The following is a 14,709-nucleotide window of genomic DNA, read 5'->3' as shown; positions in this document are numbered from 1 at the left end:
TTTACAGGTGGGCATGAAAATGTTCTTTTTCACAGAACAGCTGTAGCTTATGTGTCTGTAGCTACCTAACTGTTCCTCTGTGCATGGCTCTTTGTAACTCCAGCTCTCTGTTAGTAGTCTTTCTCTACTTTTTGTCTTTACCTGCCTCTCAGCTTCCCTCCTTGCTTTATCTCTCACTAACAACCACAATTATATCCAAATAAAAATTAAACTGCAGATTAAATAAGTAGATACTAAATGATATAAGGTGACAGAAAAAAACTACTTGCCCAGATTTCTTCAGTATTGATTCATCTATTGAATTTGTTTCTTTTAACTAACACCTTCTTTTTGATGTCACAATGTTTTAAATGATACCACTGGAGTCCTGCGACACCTAAACGCCCACGGCGACCGCTCCGGCGACTGCTCAAAAACTGTAAAAGAAGCTTCAAACTTTTAGCGGTGGGGGGGTCACCTTGACTTGTAGCCACCGTGCATTGCCATATAAAGACAAAAAACGCCTTTCATTCCTGTTTCTAGTTTCAAGTGTTGCATGTCACTTCCTTCCTCTTAGATTTGAATAGATGCGTCGTCGCCCTGCTTTCGGTCCCAACTCAGTGCGCTGTCTGAAAAGCAGTGAGCAGCACAGCAGCCAGAAGAACCGACTGAGGACGAAAGAGATAAAGACGGACGACAAGTGTAACCCTCCGAGCCCAGAGATCAGCTTCCTCACCACGTCTCTCAGGTAAAGAAGGTAGAGGTCAGGTTAGAGGTCAGGTGGCTTCTAATCCACGCAGGTATTTCCTGAAGGCGTAACTGCAGGGTGAGAGAAAGACTCAGATTTTTCTTTTTAATATTTAATAGATATTAAATATTAAAAGACAGAGAGAGAGAGAGAGAGCAAGAAGGACCGAGAGATAAAGGACATCTCTGCAGGACATCTTTGTAATGCTGTATTATCGCATATATGGCCATTGATTTTAGTACTGAAGCTGGATCTTTCTTGACTGCAGCTCAGTTTTGCTGCTGTATTCATTAAAGCCTGCCCTGCCTCAGAAACCAACAGCACAAAACTCCAAACCTTGTTTGCTCCAAACCTAAACGCCTTGTTTACAGCGTGCATGTTGCCTTTAATCATTTAACACCTGCCATACATAAATTAAACAATAAGAGCAGTTAGATGCAGAGTGAGGCCTGCATGGGGGAGAGGAACAGTGCAGAGAGCTGAAAAAGGAAGTTTGCGGTTTTCAAACTTCAACTGCAAAAAAATCCCTTTAAGGTAGCAATGGGTGGGCAGAAATTTAGAGATCATCTCAGGACAAGCGATTAATACTTTATGATTAGAGAAGATGCTAAGCTGTGGATACAGTTAACTAAGAGCTGCTTGGACAATGTGCACTAATTATGTGTAAATGCTCTCAGGGAGGGGTGAGATGAGATCGGGCCATGATGCTTAGAGACGACCCTCTTTCTTTGTGCTTTGTGCAGCTTTTTAATGTACTTGTACTCATGTTTACCAAATAATAATACTTCTGCTACACTACTTTGCTATTTGATTTTACTTGTCAATCATGCAATATTCTGATGAAACAGGATGCTTGCCCACAGATGAAGTAACACGTGCACATTCAGTGCAGGAAATTCTTGACGCTTGCTAGTGTTGCATGTTTTAGATCGTGCCGCTGCAGGCCATTAAGAGGCCAAATGGAAATGAGGAGAAACATAGGTGTAAAAGCGTTTCCTGTGGTGTGAGGCTTTGTTAAACAAATGACAGCATGCACGAAACATGGGATGTGCGACGCTGCGGTGAGGAAACGTACCGCCCTCGCTTTAACACATGGAACACACTAAAATGACCTGTTTGCATCATGTTTCCCCCACACTTTTCTCTGTAATGACGCCAGCTCACCATAGCAGTGTGCAGAGCTTTGGTGGCATGTTCTCCGATTATTTTCAAAGTGGAAGGTGGAAATCTTTACCGTTAGATTGTTTTAATATCAGGTGGCACAGTGGTGCAGGGTCACCTCACAGCAGAAGAACTGGTACAAATCCCAGCTGGGGCCTCTCAGCGTGGAGCTTGCACATTCTTCTCGTGTCTGCGTGGGTTCTTTTTGGGTGCACTTTAGAGACGTCCATGTTGGGGTGTAGGTGTGAATGTGAACGTGGTTGTCTCATTGCTTCTGTGTGTCAGCTCTGCGACAGGCTAGTGCATGTCCCGCCTCTTGCTGGGGTGAGATTTATTAATCCTAAATCATCAAAGCTTTAGCAACACTTCACTATTTTAACTATGTTAAAAATTAGAATAAGAGATTTCAGACACAGTATTCAACTAACTTTAGATTTATTTTTGTTTTGTTTTATTACGAATGCTGTTTAGGCCAGGTATTAGCCAGAGTCAATATGCAAAGCAGTGCTGGGAAAAGGTGAATTACACACGGACTCATGACCCATGTACATGAGAAAGTTAAACCGTGTGAACCGTAAACCCTGTTTTTAAGGGGGTTAAAGTTTTCAGAACGGAAAACAATATGAGCAAAAAAAGGAGAACTCATGCATGCAGATGCTAAATCAGTCAGAACTGGTTGATATAAAAAATGTCTAAAAATAAAACTGTGAAAAGAAACTGGAGCCTGTTGCCAAAGACAAAAACAGATAGTTTGAGGCAAATCACAGAAGAGCATCAGTGCTGGGTTTATGAGCTCAGCAACACTTTGCACCATAAAGGCCAGACTGAGTCATTTATTTTCCATGACCCATTACAAGACTTTTAGCACATTAAAAGTGTTAAGACCCGTAATTTCTCTGAGCTGAGTTTCATTTCTGCTTCTGACTGCTGGCTGCTGTCTAACAGGCTGCTTGATTTTCAGTGGCTCAAAGCTAATTCTCATACTTAAAAGATATGAAAAGCTTACGTGTGTGCACATGGTGAATTTAGCTCCAAAATAAGAGTGCCAGAGCAGATTTATTGATTGCCAGTGGTTGAGTCTTGCGTTTGTCATTCACCCACGCTCAAAAAAAAGAAAAAGAATTTGCCCAAATTTAATAGTATAAATAATCTAACAGTATAAAGCCCTTATAAGGCCCTTTTTGGGTGCTTGTGGCACATTTATCTATGTTGTTTATCTTTGTATATCTTAGACGGCACTATTTTTATTCTTTATCATGCTGCTGTAACAACTATCTATAGATCTATCTATAGTTGACTTCAGGCTGTGTTTATTGCTAACTAATTTAATTACATGTAAGTTTCCCAAATAATTTAGTTACACAAGTAAATGTGAAATGTTCCATTTAATGGAATCTGCCCAAATGAAATTTACTTCACTGGTACAAATTCAGTTTACACCAGGCACATTTTCCTTAATGATGAATTATTTGAATAAATTAACCTTTGATTTTATATATTTCAGTTGCATTGTTCTCATAATTATTGTTTCATGTTCATTGCGGGCGAGGAATCTTTTTATTAGTGTATCTGAGTGCCTTGCTTCCATGTCCAAAGGGCTGCAGCAGAAAGGACCTAATCATCTCCTACACCTATTCTCACTCTTTACAAACAATTAAACAAAACCCAGTCCAGCCCTCCATGAAGGACATTTCACTATTACCCACTTGAGGCTGAGAAACATTTACTGTGTAACCTGCACAGTTCAGTCCAAATGATTCATACATCTGTAACCTGTCATCTCTATGGATCTGATCCAAAAATTGCATCATTAAGTCTTTCTTTATTTTTTGTTAGTCACTTGTAGCTCAGTGGGGTTAGCTTTAGCCGTTTTAGCATTCATAGGAAAAAGAAAAGGAGAAGAAGTTTGGGTGTTTTTACACATTTACATATTCTGACTCATACCAATATTAGCTGCATCTTTATCTATCCTATCTTGGGTACATCACCTGAAATCAGCTGAATTTGCTCTTTTTAAGGCAGCTTTCTTTTGACTGGCTGCCCCTCATTAACATAGGTTTGAACAACAGGTCATTTTACAACAGTCATTTTAAACGAAGTATTTCGTCATTACCTTACAGCTGTCTGCAATCAGTTACTTATCTTTCATCAATATCCTTCAATTGCATAACATGGAAACGCAGGCTGAGACACGTCTCTTTATACTGCGACACCATCTAGTAAATTGATATGCATTTTACAGCAATTTGCCTTTTCTTATCATCCCTTACATCAGGTTGCTTTTCATCCAACAGTTTTATTAATAAAGCCATAAATTTTAAAGTCATCATCAAAGCGTCTTCCCTATAAATCTGTTGTACCCCCCTTTCCTCCTTTTGTCTTAAATGTTTCTTTGTGTGCCTCTTCACGTTCGACTGCCAAAAAAGGATCTGAAGTCGACAAATGCTCGGAGTGAATCATCACCGACTGAAATATAACGTCCTGTGTGTCATGTGATTGGCAGCTACTCAGAACTGCTTCACTCTTCCTTATCTGCAGCTTTTTCCTTTCTTAAAAGAAAAAAAGAAACAGGTCATGAACACATGTGGTCATTGTCAACGTGAATGTTTGGCTGCAAAAATCGACAGCGCTCCAGTTAAATCGCATTCTTTAAAAATGCAACGCATGATAGTGCAAGGAGAATATAATGCAATGATTTCTGTTCATTTAGTCTCTGTGTTGCCTAAGGGACACTGGAAACATTAGGTTTACTCGGTGGCGTAAGTAGTACACGAATAAATAAATCTGGATCTAGAGTGTTAAACCAAAACTGGCAGAATGGTGAAATAAAGGACCTTCTGTCACATTACAGCATCAGAAGTAAATGTTACAAATAGTCAAAGTTTCCACACTTGCAGTCTGAAGTTTGGCACTGCTATGCCTCATTTGCGACGTGACCTTGCATGCAACAACATGGTGTGGGAGTTTCTGTTTGCTGATCTCTGTCTCCAGTTCCTGGTGGATGTTTGTCCCCAAATGAAAGCTAGACAGAGTTTGAACATGCCATCGATCGATCCATCTCTTGATCTCTTCATCAGCTCTCAAAAACTAAATAAATTAGTTTAATTCTTCTTAATTTAATCACTAGCTTAAATTGTGGTTCATCATTTATCACAGCCTCAAACAGGGTAACGTCGTCTTTGACTATAAATCAAATCAGTAATGATAACACCCAGAAATGTAAATTCTCAGACAGCTGCAGCTTTGGTTGCTGTGGTCTCTGAGCTAATTCTATTTGGCTCTAAACTGCAATCATCTGAATTTTCTGTTACATCACAGATCTTTTAGCATAAGAACCTCTTTTGATGCACAGTAGTAGGAGTGATGGCTCCGCCTGATTGCCTAGCAGCAGAGAAAATACCGTCAAACTGAGACGACCCTAATCCATTTGATTTATGTCCAAACAACATAAACAGTCATCAAGCTAGACTAACAGAGATGCACAGAGCGATTCCTTGATTTACTGAAGCGATGGTAGCTGGTGCTAAACCAGTGGCTACACTCAGTACCTCAAAAGATTCTCAGCGATTAAAAAGTACCACCCCATAGAGTGAGACTTGTTGTTGTTGCACAGCTTTGGGTAGACCCTTTATTTACTGCACGAGTTGATAGAGGGACCGTGTTTCTAGAAATGTTCTTCAGAGATGTCCACTCAGGAAGAGACCAGCAGTGTTGTGTTGACTGGAGACTGTAGGATGTCAGGGAGTTGGCAGTTTCCAAGTTCAGCTTCAAGGTGAGCAGCTGATGCGACCGCCAACGAGAGCAAAGGATACTTTTGATGAGGTAGTAATTACAAAACTGGAGGCTTGAATGTCGACTAGACAACCGCCATCTACAAATGCAGACGCAGCTTAATGTGAATGAAAAGATTCTGGTTACTAAACAGGGTTTTTGTGAACCAGAGCATCACTGTGCTGTTTCCTCTTTTGGCAAAGAATTTGTGTGTACTTGCGACTTGACTGTTCAGTGGGTGGTTAAAGGTTACCTGGGGGACCTCAGAGTGCTCTGATCTTATTACACACGCAGCAGTAATGAACAGAGAGGCTTTTGTCTGTCAGGCAGGAAGTGAAGCACAAGCAGGAAGTTTTACACTGGCAGAAGTGAGAACTGAGCAGTTTGCTTCACAGTAGAAAATCAGGATACCATCTTTGAATTTCCTCTTTCTTTCTCCACCACATGGTCCCTGCTTACATGCTTCTCAGTGCTGACAGGCTTTGACTTTTAAATTTAAGGATGTCTTGTGTTTTTTCTCTTGTGCCAGTTTCAGGTTCCTCTACTGATTCACGCTTCAACATGACCGCCCCACCGATCACTGCAGAGGAGCTGGAGGATCTTAGAGAAGCATTCACTAAAATTGGTAAGATAGATCAGAATCAGAATCAGAAGACTTTATTTATCCCCAAGGGGCAATTAACAAACAACAGAGCAGCATAACGTTGAAGATAAGGACAATAAGAACAGGCAATAAGAGTGAAATAATAAATACACAGAATATACAGTATATACAGTTTTAAAATTACACAGTTTTAAAATTAAAGTGACTGAAAGTCTGATGTTCAGAGGATCTCTGACGGTGTGCTCAAAAGATGTAAGACTTTGACTCTGTTAGTGTGTTTAAAATGTCCTGGGTGAGTGGGAAAAGTCAGACTTGGCCGTCTTTTGATAGTTCTTTCCTCTAATAGTATTTTTCTTTCTTCTCATGACAAAGATTTGATCATTCCAAATTTCATACAGTTACCATTCAAATAAATACAAATGCCATGTAAGGAAGAGATCCCTAAGAAGACACAGCAACAGGTTAAACTAATATCATTTTGAATATTTAAGTAAGGATGATGTGTAATCTCAGCAGCCCGTGCAGCCACAGAGATGAGAAGGAAGTTACACACCGGACATGAAGTTAGATAATAAAACAATTCCTATGACTACTATTTCAGGCCGGACGTTGTGTTAGAGAGCAGTGTGCAATCTGCACCGTTAGCAGAGTGAGTAGAGTAGAGTAGAGTAGCTTTGCATGATGATTTTACTAAAATCATTTTAGCTTCACTCCATCTTTCTTCTGATTGGTTGGAGTTGAAGAGGAGATGATTTGGGCGCACAGAAGCTCCACTGTGATGACCATATTAAGGATATCCACCTGACATCATACAGAGCTGTGCCTGAGCCATTTAGAGCGGCTCACATGAGTTACTTTACTGTCTTCATTGTATGAGACTTTATAGGGAAAGTTTAATGGACCCTCTTTAAAGTTATGCTTTCCCCTCCATCCTCCTCCAGATGTGGACAATGACGGCATTATCAGCAAGGATGAGCTTGATGCTGTCCTCAAGGCCGCCAACCTTTCACTGCCCGGCTACAGAGTCAGAGAGATGATCCAGGAGCTGAGCAAGAGCAGCGAAGAGCTCAACTTTGATAAGTTTACTGAAGTGAGTTTACTGTAGAATGATCAGACAAATACACAGTGCAGACATAGTGTGTTGATCACTCACTTCATGCATACTGCATAAATTATTATTTCTGACCTTTCTTTCTTGTTCCCATCTCCAGATTGTCCATGGACTAAAGAGTGCAGAGGTTGCAAAGACCTTCAAGAAAGCAATCACCAAGAAGGAGGGCATCTGTAATGTGGCAGGAACCTCAGAGCAGACTGGCACTCAGCACTCTTACTCAGGTCAGCACACACACAGTCATGTTTTCATATCTTAGTAGGGCCATCAAATTGATATAACACTTTCTCTCTACCCACTCACCCTAACCATCAAAAATGAATGCCTAACCCTAACCCTTAGCCTAAACCTAACCATAACCTAATTGTAAGCCTGACACTAAAACCACATTTTGAGTCTCAAAAATGCCTTCAACCTTGTGGGGACAGGCATTTTGTCTCCATAAGGTCTGTTGGTTCCCGTAAGCATAGTAACATTCTAATTTTTGGTCCCTACAAAGATATGGAAACACACACACACACCCAAACCATCTGAATACATTAGACATTACTGGAGAGTTTTCATATCAGTAGTTCACTTGATTTGATGCCAACCAAGCTTAAAAGTGTTTATGTAAACAATAAAACAAACCTATTATTTAATATGAGATGCTAAACTGTATGAATGAAGCGCATCAGGATAAATGAGGCCACCGATAGAAAATTCAAATAGTCTGAGTCAGTAAAAAGCACATCTGTTGTTATGTGTGTGCATTGTTGAACTTGCCTCAGAGAATCAGCTAAATGAATCAGACACCAAAGTCTGACACACATATGTTTATAAAAAGAAACAAAAAAAACCAATCAGTTTTGTTAATATTTTGCACGTGGTTGATGCAGATGATCATCCAGCTGCTCACTTTAATTTGCTTTTTTTGGTCTGCAGAGGAGGAAAAGGTAGCCTTTGTGAACTGGATCAATAAAGCTCTGGAGAAGGATCCAGACTGCAAACATGTTCTGCCCATGGATCCTAACACCAACGACCTGTTCACCGCCATGGGAGATGGGATCGTTCTCTGGTACGTTATCTTTCACAGGAACAACAGCTGACTTCCTGAAAACTCAACTCACGGTTTTAAATACAGGGGTTGACCCAGTTTGCATATGTTTTACAGACGTGCTTGGGTTGGATATTACTTCAGTTTTAAATAGCTATAATAACTTTACTGGTTGGTTATAAACTGAAAATTTGAGCAAATTTAAAAGTTTAAATGAGAAATCCAACTCCAAAAAAGACGACAACTGTGATATCGTGTCATAATTTTTAGATCTCTTAAACGTATATTTTATTCGAAAGAGAACACAGGAAACAAATGTTTAAACTGGGACATTTTACTACCTCACTTTTGGAAGCAACAGGTCTAAAAAAAGTTGTGACAGTGCTATGTTTACCACTGTGTTGCATCTCTGCTTTTAGCAACAGTCCGTAAACTTGTCACTTTTTTTTGTTTCATGATGTGTTGCATCAGCACCTGGATTCTTACACAACCTGTTGTAATAGATGCAGTGCAGCTTAGCCGTGTCTGATCAGGGGCTTCCTTAAAGACGTCATCCAGATGTGCAAGTTTCCAATTCCATAAGCACTAATCCTCCATCTTACCATCACAGATACAAGCTTTTGAACTGGGAATGCACTTTTGGTAGTGGCCATGCATGCCCATGACAAAACCAGCCTGTTTTTAAAGGAGTGCTGCCTGAATGAAGGATTCATCTGTTGATATTATGTACTATCCATGTAGTTTTGCAGATTCGTGAACTTCTACCCCTCTGTACTTCTTTGCTGAGATATTTTAGCTTCAGGGACATTAAAAAAAAGAATGAAATGAAAGTAGCCTTCATCAGTTCTACTTTAGAATTGGGGAAAGAAAACAGTTCCGTTATCAATCTGGATGTTTTTCCTCTCTTGTTAGTAAAATGATCAACCTGTCTGTAGCCGACACCATCGATGAGAGAACAATCAACAAGAAAAAGCTCACACCCTTCACCATCCAGGTGAGACTCTCCTTGATTCTGGCAAAGCTTTTCGTCTTCTTTACCTACCACTGTGCACAATCAGCAGTCTAACAGAGTGTCTGTGCATGGGATATCTTACTGCTTTATCTAACAGGAGAACCTGAACCTGGCCCTGAACTCGGCATCAGCCATTGGCTGCCATGTGGTGAACATTGGAGCTGAGGACCTGAAAGAGGGCAGGCAGCACCTGGTCCTGGGTCTGCTGTGGCAGGTCATCAAGATCGGGCTGTTCGCTGACATCGAGCTCAGCAGGAATGAAGGTGTGTGTGTTTCTCATTTAGAATACAATGAAAGCTAAAAATAGACTAAAAAAAGACATCAGATGTTTAAAAAAAATACTTTGGAAGTGATATTATTTACTTGCTGAGAATTAGATTCATGTATTTAAGACAAAAGCAAAACCAAAGCCACCAGCTGCTTTTCAGTTGCTAACCAGCTAATCTATACTCACTCCATGCACATGAGGATGTTTTTAATCTCTGAACACGTGCGTGCAGCTCTGATCGCTCTGCTGCGGGATGGAGAGAGTCTTGAGGATCTGATGAAACTTTCCCCCGAGGAGCTGCTGTTGCGTTGGGCCAACTATCACCTGGAGGAGGCGGGCTGTGGCAAGATCAACAACTTCAGCAATGACATCAAGGTGATCACACACACACACAAATCTGGGCCTTGTGTATAATGCATAAGCAGTCTCAGGCCCAGAAACACAAGCTGGGTTTAAACAAGAGAACAACATCAGCAAAAGTAAAGCTAACTCTGTGTTCTCAGAGTCCCGCAGACCAAATGGAGAAAAGAACTGGTGTAGCCGTGTTGTGATCACTTTCATTCTTAAATGAAAGTAAAATCAGCCAACATCAATCTTTAATCGATACTGTACTACAGACAGACTCACATTAAAGACCTTTTCTTCTCTACAGTGTGAAGTTGTTGTCCGGCTGTTAGAAGGTAACCTTTCCAAACTGTTTGTTCCAGGACTCGAAGGCGTACTACAACCTGCTGAACCAGGTGGCACCCAAAGGAGATGAAGAGGGAATTCCCCCCATTGCCGTTGACATGTCAGGACTCAGGGTAAGACAACCTAACATGTATCTGATAGCCATAGTGACCATTTATAGGACTAGTTCACACACATCAGTCAGTGTTACTGTCCCTGATTGCTCATAAAGACTCAGAGGGAATCAGCAGGGCCCATATAAACAAAAACTGCTGCCTCATTTGCATATATTATTTATATTATGCTATTTTTTTCATTATTTGTTCTACAAAAAATATCAGAACATAAAAAATTCCTTAAAGCCAAAGGCGACCTTCCAAATACGTAAAATACAAACTTTATTATTTTAATTGCCAAATTTTTTAAAAAAGAACAGTTTAACTACATAAACAGACCTTTGTTGACTACAGACCTGATTCTTCCAAACATGCTTATTTTGAGTGCAGGAAACTCTGATTTTCAGCTGGTTTTGGTTCTGACATTCTAATGTCGGCCTTGCTGCTCGCTCCGCAGGAGAAAGACGACCTGAAGCGAGCGGAGCTCATGCTGGACCAGGCCGACCGGCTCGGGTGCAGACAGTTCGTTATGCCTACAGATGTCATCCGTGGCAACCCTAAGCTCAATTTGGCTTTTGTCGCCAATCTGTTCAACAAATACCCGGCTCTGAAGAAGCCAGAGAACCAGGACATCGACTGGAGCTCCATCGAAGGTGGGCTTAATTCATATGTGAGAGATTCCCAACTTTCTAGACCTCAGTGTTCTCGTTTTCCCGCCATGGATTTTTAATAGCAGATTTTTTGTTGTTTGTTTCCAGGTGAAACCAGAGAGGAGCGCACCTTCAGGAACTGGATGAACTCACTGGGAGTCAACCCTCGTGTCAACCATCTCTATGCGTAAGACATCTCAACGCTCTTCCTCTGTCCTCCTTTTACATGCAGCATGTTGAGAATATGAACACATTCTCCAGATTACAACACCAAAGCAGCGTGATGTGTTTGTTTGTGCTGCAGAGACATCGACGACGCCTTGGTGATCTTCCAGCTGTACGAGAAGATCAAAGTACCAGTGGACTGGGACAGAGTCAACAAACCTCCCTACCCTAAACTGAGCAGCAACATGAAGAAGGTACAACAGCTCAACACAGTTCAAGTCAGACATGATGGCTCATGATGGCCGGCTCTTTCTGTGTCAGTTCTTCAAATGCCTCCCATCTCACTGTTCCAGGGGAAAGACATCAATTTATGATGGATACGAAACCCCCCCCCCCCCCCCCCCAAAATTTGACACCTTGCACCAAATCCACGTTGCCTTTTCTAGAAAGATCAAATTTCCATTCATATTATATGCAAAATTTGCAATGATGTTCGCTCTCCTGATCCCACTGTGAATTCTTGAAATACTTCTGTATTCATTCACAGCAGCGAATGATTGTTTGTGAAAGATGTTTTCATTCAAAAACTTTTTCTTTTTTTTTTTGCAACCTCACGACCAGCAAGACGTTTGTCATTACGACACATACTATGCATGTTGTAATGACACATTACACATATCTGTGAAAGGATTCATCTGATCTGGCCTGTGTCCAGCTGTAAACAACAGGGCACAGGACTCAGATCAGACATTCAAATATCTTAGGGATTTCAAGCATCCACATATCCGTGCTGAACCCGAGCCTTTGTTTGTGCGTTCCAGCTGGAGAACTGTAACTACGCTGTGGAGCTAGGAAAGAAGGAGGCCAAGTTCTCTCTGGTCGGCATTGCGGGTCAGGATCTGAACGCAGGGAATCGAACCCTCACCCTCGCTCTGCTCTGGCAGCTCATGAGGAGGTAAAACCTCACTTCACTCACCTCTCTTTGGTCTCATCTTCTTCTTTTGGTTGCTCTGATTTGTGATGCGAACATATAGGGCTGTTGGTCTAACCTGATATGAAATCAGCAGATATTTGAATGGGGGTTTGGCTGTTAAAGAAAGCGTGGTAATGCATTGAAGGGTGTAGGGAACCAGAAACTATTTAACTTATAGTCTGCTTAGAAATGCCCCATTCAGGAATCTCTAAGCTACCTGTGTGTGCACCCAGGTACACCCTGAATATCTTAGAGGACCTTGGCGATGGGCAAAAGGTGATCGATGACACCATCGTGTCCTGGGTCAACGACAACCTGACAAGGGCCGGAAAATCCACAATCTCCAGCTTTAAGGTAACACACCTCGACAGTATGGACATGGAAATCCTCCTTAGCCTCCAATTAAATGCTCCAGTGTCAAAGTTTTGATTGCATCACTTCCTGTGCACAGATTTATCACGGCTTTAAAGGGAACCTATTCTACTTATTTCCAGCTCCAGATCTTTATTGCTGAACTTCGCTAGAGTTGCTTTGCATGCTTTGTGGTTCAGAATAATCCAAGTTTATGTTACACTGGGCCTTGATGAAACTGCTTAACAGTCTATCCTCTGTCTGAAACAAGCCACTGTGTGAAACAAGAACAAAAACCCAACAGGGAGGTTTTGGTTACACTCTGGATGGCAACCAGGCTCATAGCAGTGTAGTTTCACATCTGTAACACTAAACAAAGAGAGATTTACATTAACTCTGCTGTTGTTGTTGGTTAGGACGGCTCCATCAGCACCAGCATGCCGGTTCTTGACCTGATCGATGCTATCCAGCCTGGATCCATCCGGTACGACCTGCTGAAGACTGAAGACCTGACTGAGGAGGAGAAGCTCAACAACGCAAAGTACGTACAGCTCTTCTTACAGCTTCTTATCACTTAACAGTTCAGAAATGTCTCTGCATCGCCAGCAGCAGGAGATTTAATCCAACAATTACTGTGTCTTTAGGTACGCTATCTCCATGGCCAGGAAGATCGGCGCCCGGGTGTATGCACTCCCCGAGGACTTGGTGGAAGTCAAGCCTAAGATGGTGATGACGGTATTCGCCTGCCTCATGGCTCGTGGCCTGAGGGCCTAAAACCACAATCACGTCCCGTCTGTGAAGAGGGGACCTCTAAGGCTAGCAGCCAAAGGAAATGAGTTGCTAATGCAGAGGCTCCACTCACAAGTTGTGGCTTTAGACTGTAACTTTTTAATGACCAGAAATATTGGATTTATGATGGCAATACGGCTATGGGACACATTTTGTAACATCTGCTGGTGATTGATGTCTTTCACTCATGTTTCTCTTAAATGTACAATAGAAAATTTTGTTTTATTCAAACCCAAGAAGCTGAAATAATCCCAAGGGTCAAATTAAACCTCACCTAAAGAGTTGCTTTAAAATCACACAGGTCACAGGTGTGACTTTAAATGAGTTTTTACATGAAAATACGAATATTAGAAAAGGATCTGTACCAGTCTTGATTTTCAAAGTGTTTAAGTCAGCTACAAAGATTTCTACCTCCAGCAAATAAACTAAGGGGGAAAAGTTCAAAGTGTTTCACTGCAGACTTTTAGCTTCAGTGTCTGTTACAGTAGCTGATCCACAACTCACAGAAGAGGACAAATAAACAGGTACAACCAGGAAACAAGCACAAAAACGGTCTGCTACAAAAAAAAAAGAAAAAAAAGAAGAGAAAGGTTTTGAGGCAGCTGATTGGAGGTTAAATGTCCATCTTTGTTGCTGTATTAATTTTCCACTTTTCCTCAATCTTCTTTTAACTGTGAACATTAGAAAAAAATAGTTCTTTTTCCACTAAAGACTTAGCCGGAGCATACATACAATCCACATTATATCACAAAGAGTTTTATTTTCTATGCAGAGCTGCAACATTTCCCATCTCATTGTTTAAATTTCTGTGAAACCACAAGTGATCAGTGTAACACAGCCATCTGATTACAAATCAAAATGTTTATATGTGATGTTTGCAAGCAATAAACCAACAATTTTTTTTACTACTTTTGTTATTTTTCATTTGACATCCTGACATTTAAGTGGGGTAATCACTAAGATTATATACTGATGGACATTGTGACATCACTGTGGGATGCACACCCGGGTCGCACTCAGAAAATAGTTTTGTTTTTCTCTGATCTCAGTGGAAAATGTTACAAGCTCCAACTGCCATTACCCTGACACACTAGATGCCAGTATTAAGACTTGCTGCTCACCTGGCCGCCCATTCTTCATTACATGACCCACTTTAACTCTTACCTTCATTGAGGCTTTCAGCACCTGTGGCGTGAAATTAATAATTGGAGCAATTCCTAAAAAATGAACATAACCAGTAGACCAGTGTGTCCTAAATGCTAAAGGAGAACTGCAGCGGTGGGATCAGCCAGCTCTTATCGTGGCT

The 14,709-nt window shown here is 41.1% G+C and overlaps 1 protein-coding gene across 1 annotated transcript; it reads left to right on the top strand.

The window, feature by feature from the left end:
• The first annotated feature begins 598 nt into the window (after positions 1–598).
• Positions 599–14,308, top strand: lcp1 (lymphocyte cytosolic protein 1 (L-plastin)). Its single transcript, XM_063497862.1, has 16 exons — positions 599–727; positions 6,189–6,284; positions 7,205–7,353; positions 7,475–7,598; positions 8,299–8,431; positions 9,323–9,404; positions 9,520–9,685; positions 9,923–10,065; positions 10,398–10,493; positions 10,933–11,128; positions 11,234–11,312; positions 11,430–11,544; positions 12,112–12,245; positions 12,497–12,617; positions 13,031–13,155; positions 13,259–14,308. The coding sequence occupies exons 2-16, from the start codon at positions 6,221–6,223 to the stop codon at positions 13,386–13,388; spliced, it is 1,857 nt and encodes a 618-aa protein (XP_063353932.1). The 5' UTR covers positions 599–727; positions 6,189–6,220; the 3' UTR covers positions 13,389–14,308.
• The last annotated feature ends 401 nt before the right edge of the window (positions 14,309–14,709 follow it).

The sequence above is a fragment of the Pelmatolapia mariae genome, linkage group LG16_19 (assembly GCF_036321145.2).
Source record: "Pelmatolapia mariae isolate MD_Pm_ZW linkage group LG16_19, Pm_UMD_F_2, whole genome shotgun sequence".
NCBI classification, from domain to species: domain Eukaryota; kingdom Metazoa; phylum Chordata; class Actinopteri; order Cichliformes; family Cichlidae; genus Pelmatolapia; species Pelmatolapia mariae.
Note: the sequence above shows the minus strand (reverse complement) of the source record. Positions and strands in the feature narration are given on the sequence as shown.

Coding starts and splice junctions, on each gene's coding strand:
- lcp1 (XM_063497862.1), top strand. CDS start 6,221: ATGACCGCCCCACCGATCACTGCAGAGGAGCTGGAGGATCTTAGAGAA. Junction 9,405..9,519: donor TCACACCCTTCACCATCCAG/GTGAGACTCTCC, acceptor TTTATCTAACAG/GAGAACCTGAACCTGGCCCT. Junction 11,545..12,111: donor TGAGCAGCAACATGAAGAAG/GTACAACAGCTC, acceptor TGTGCGTTCCAG/CTGGAGAACTGTAACTACGC.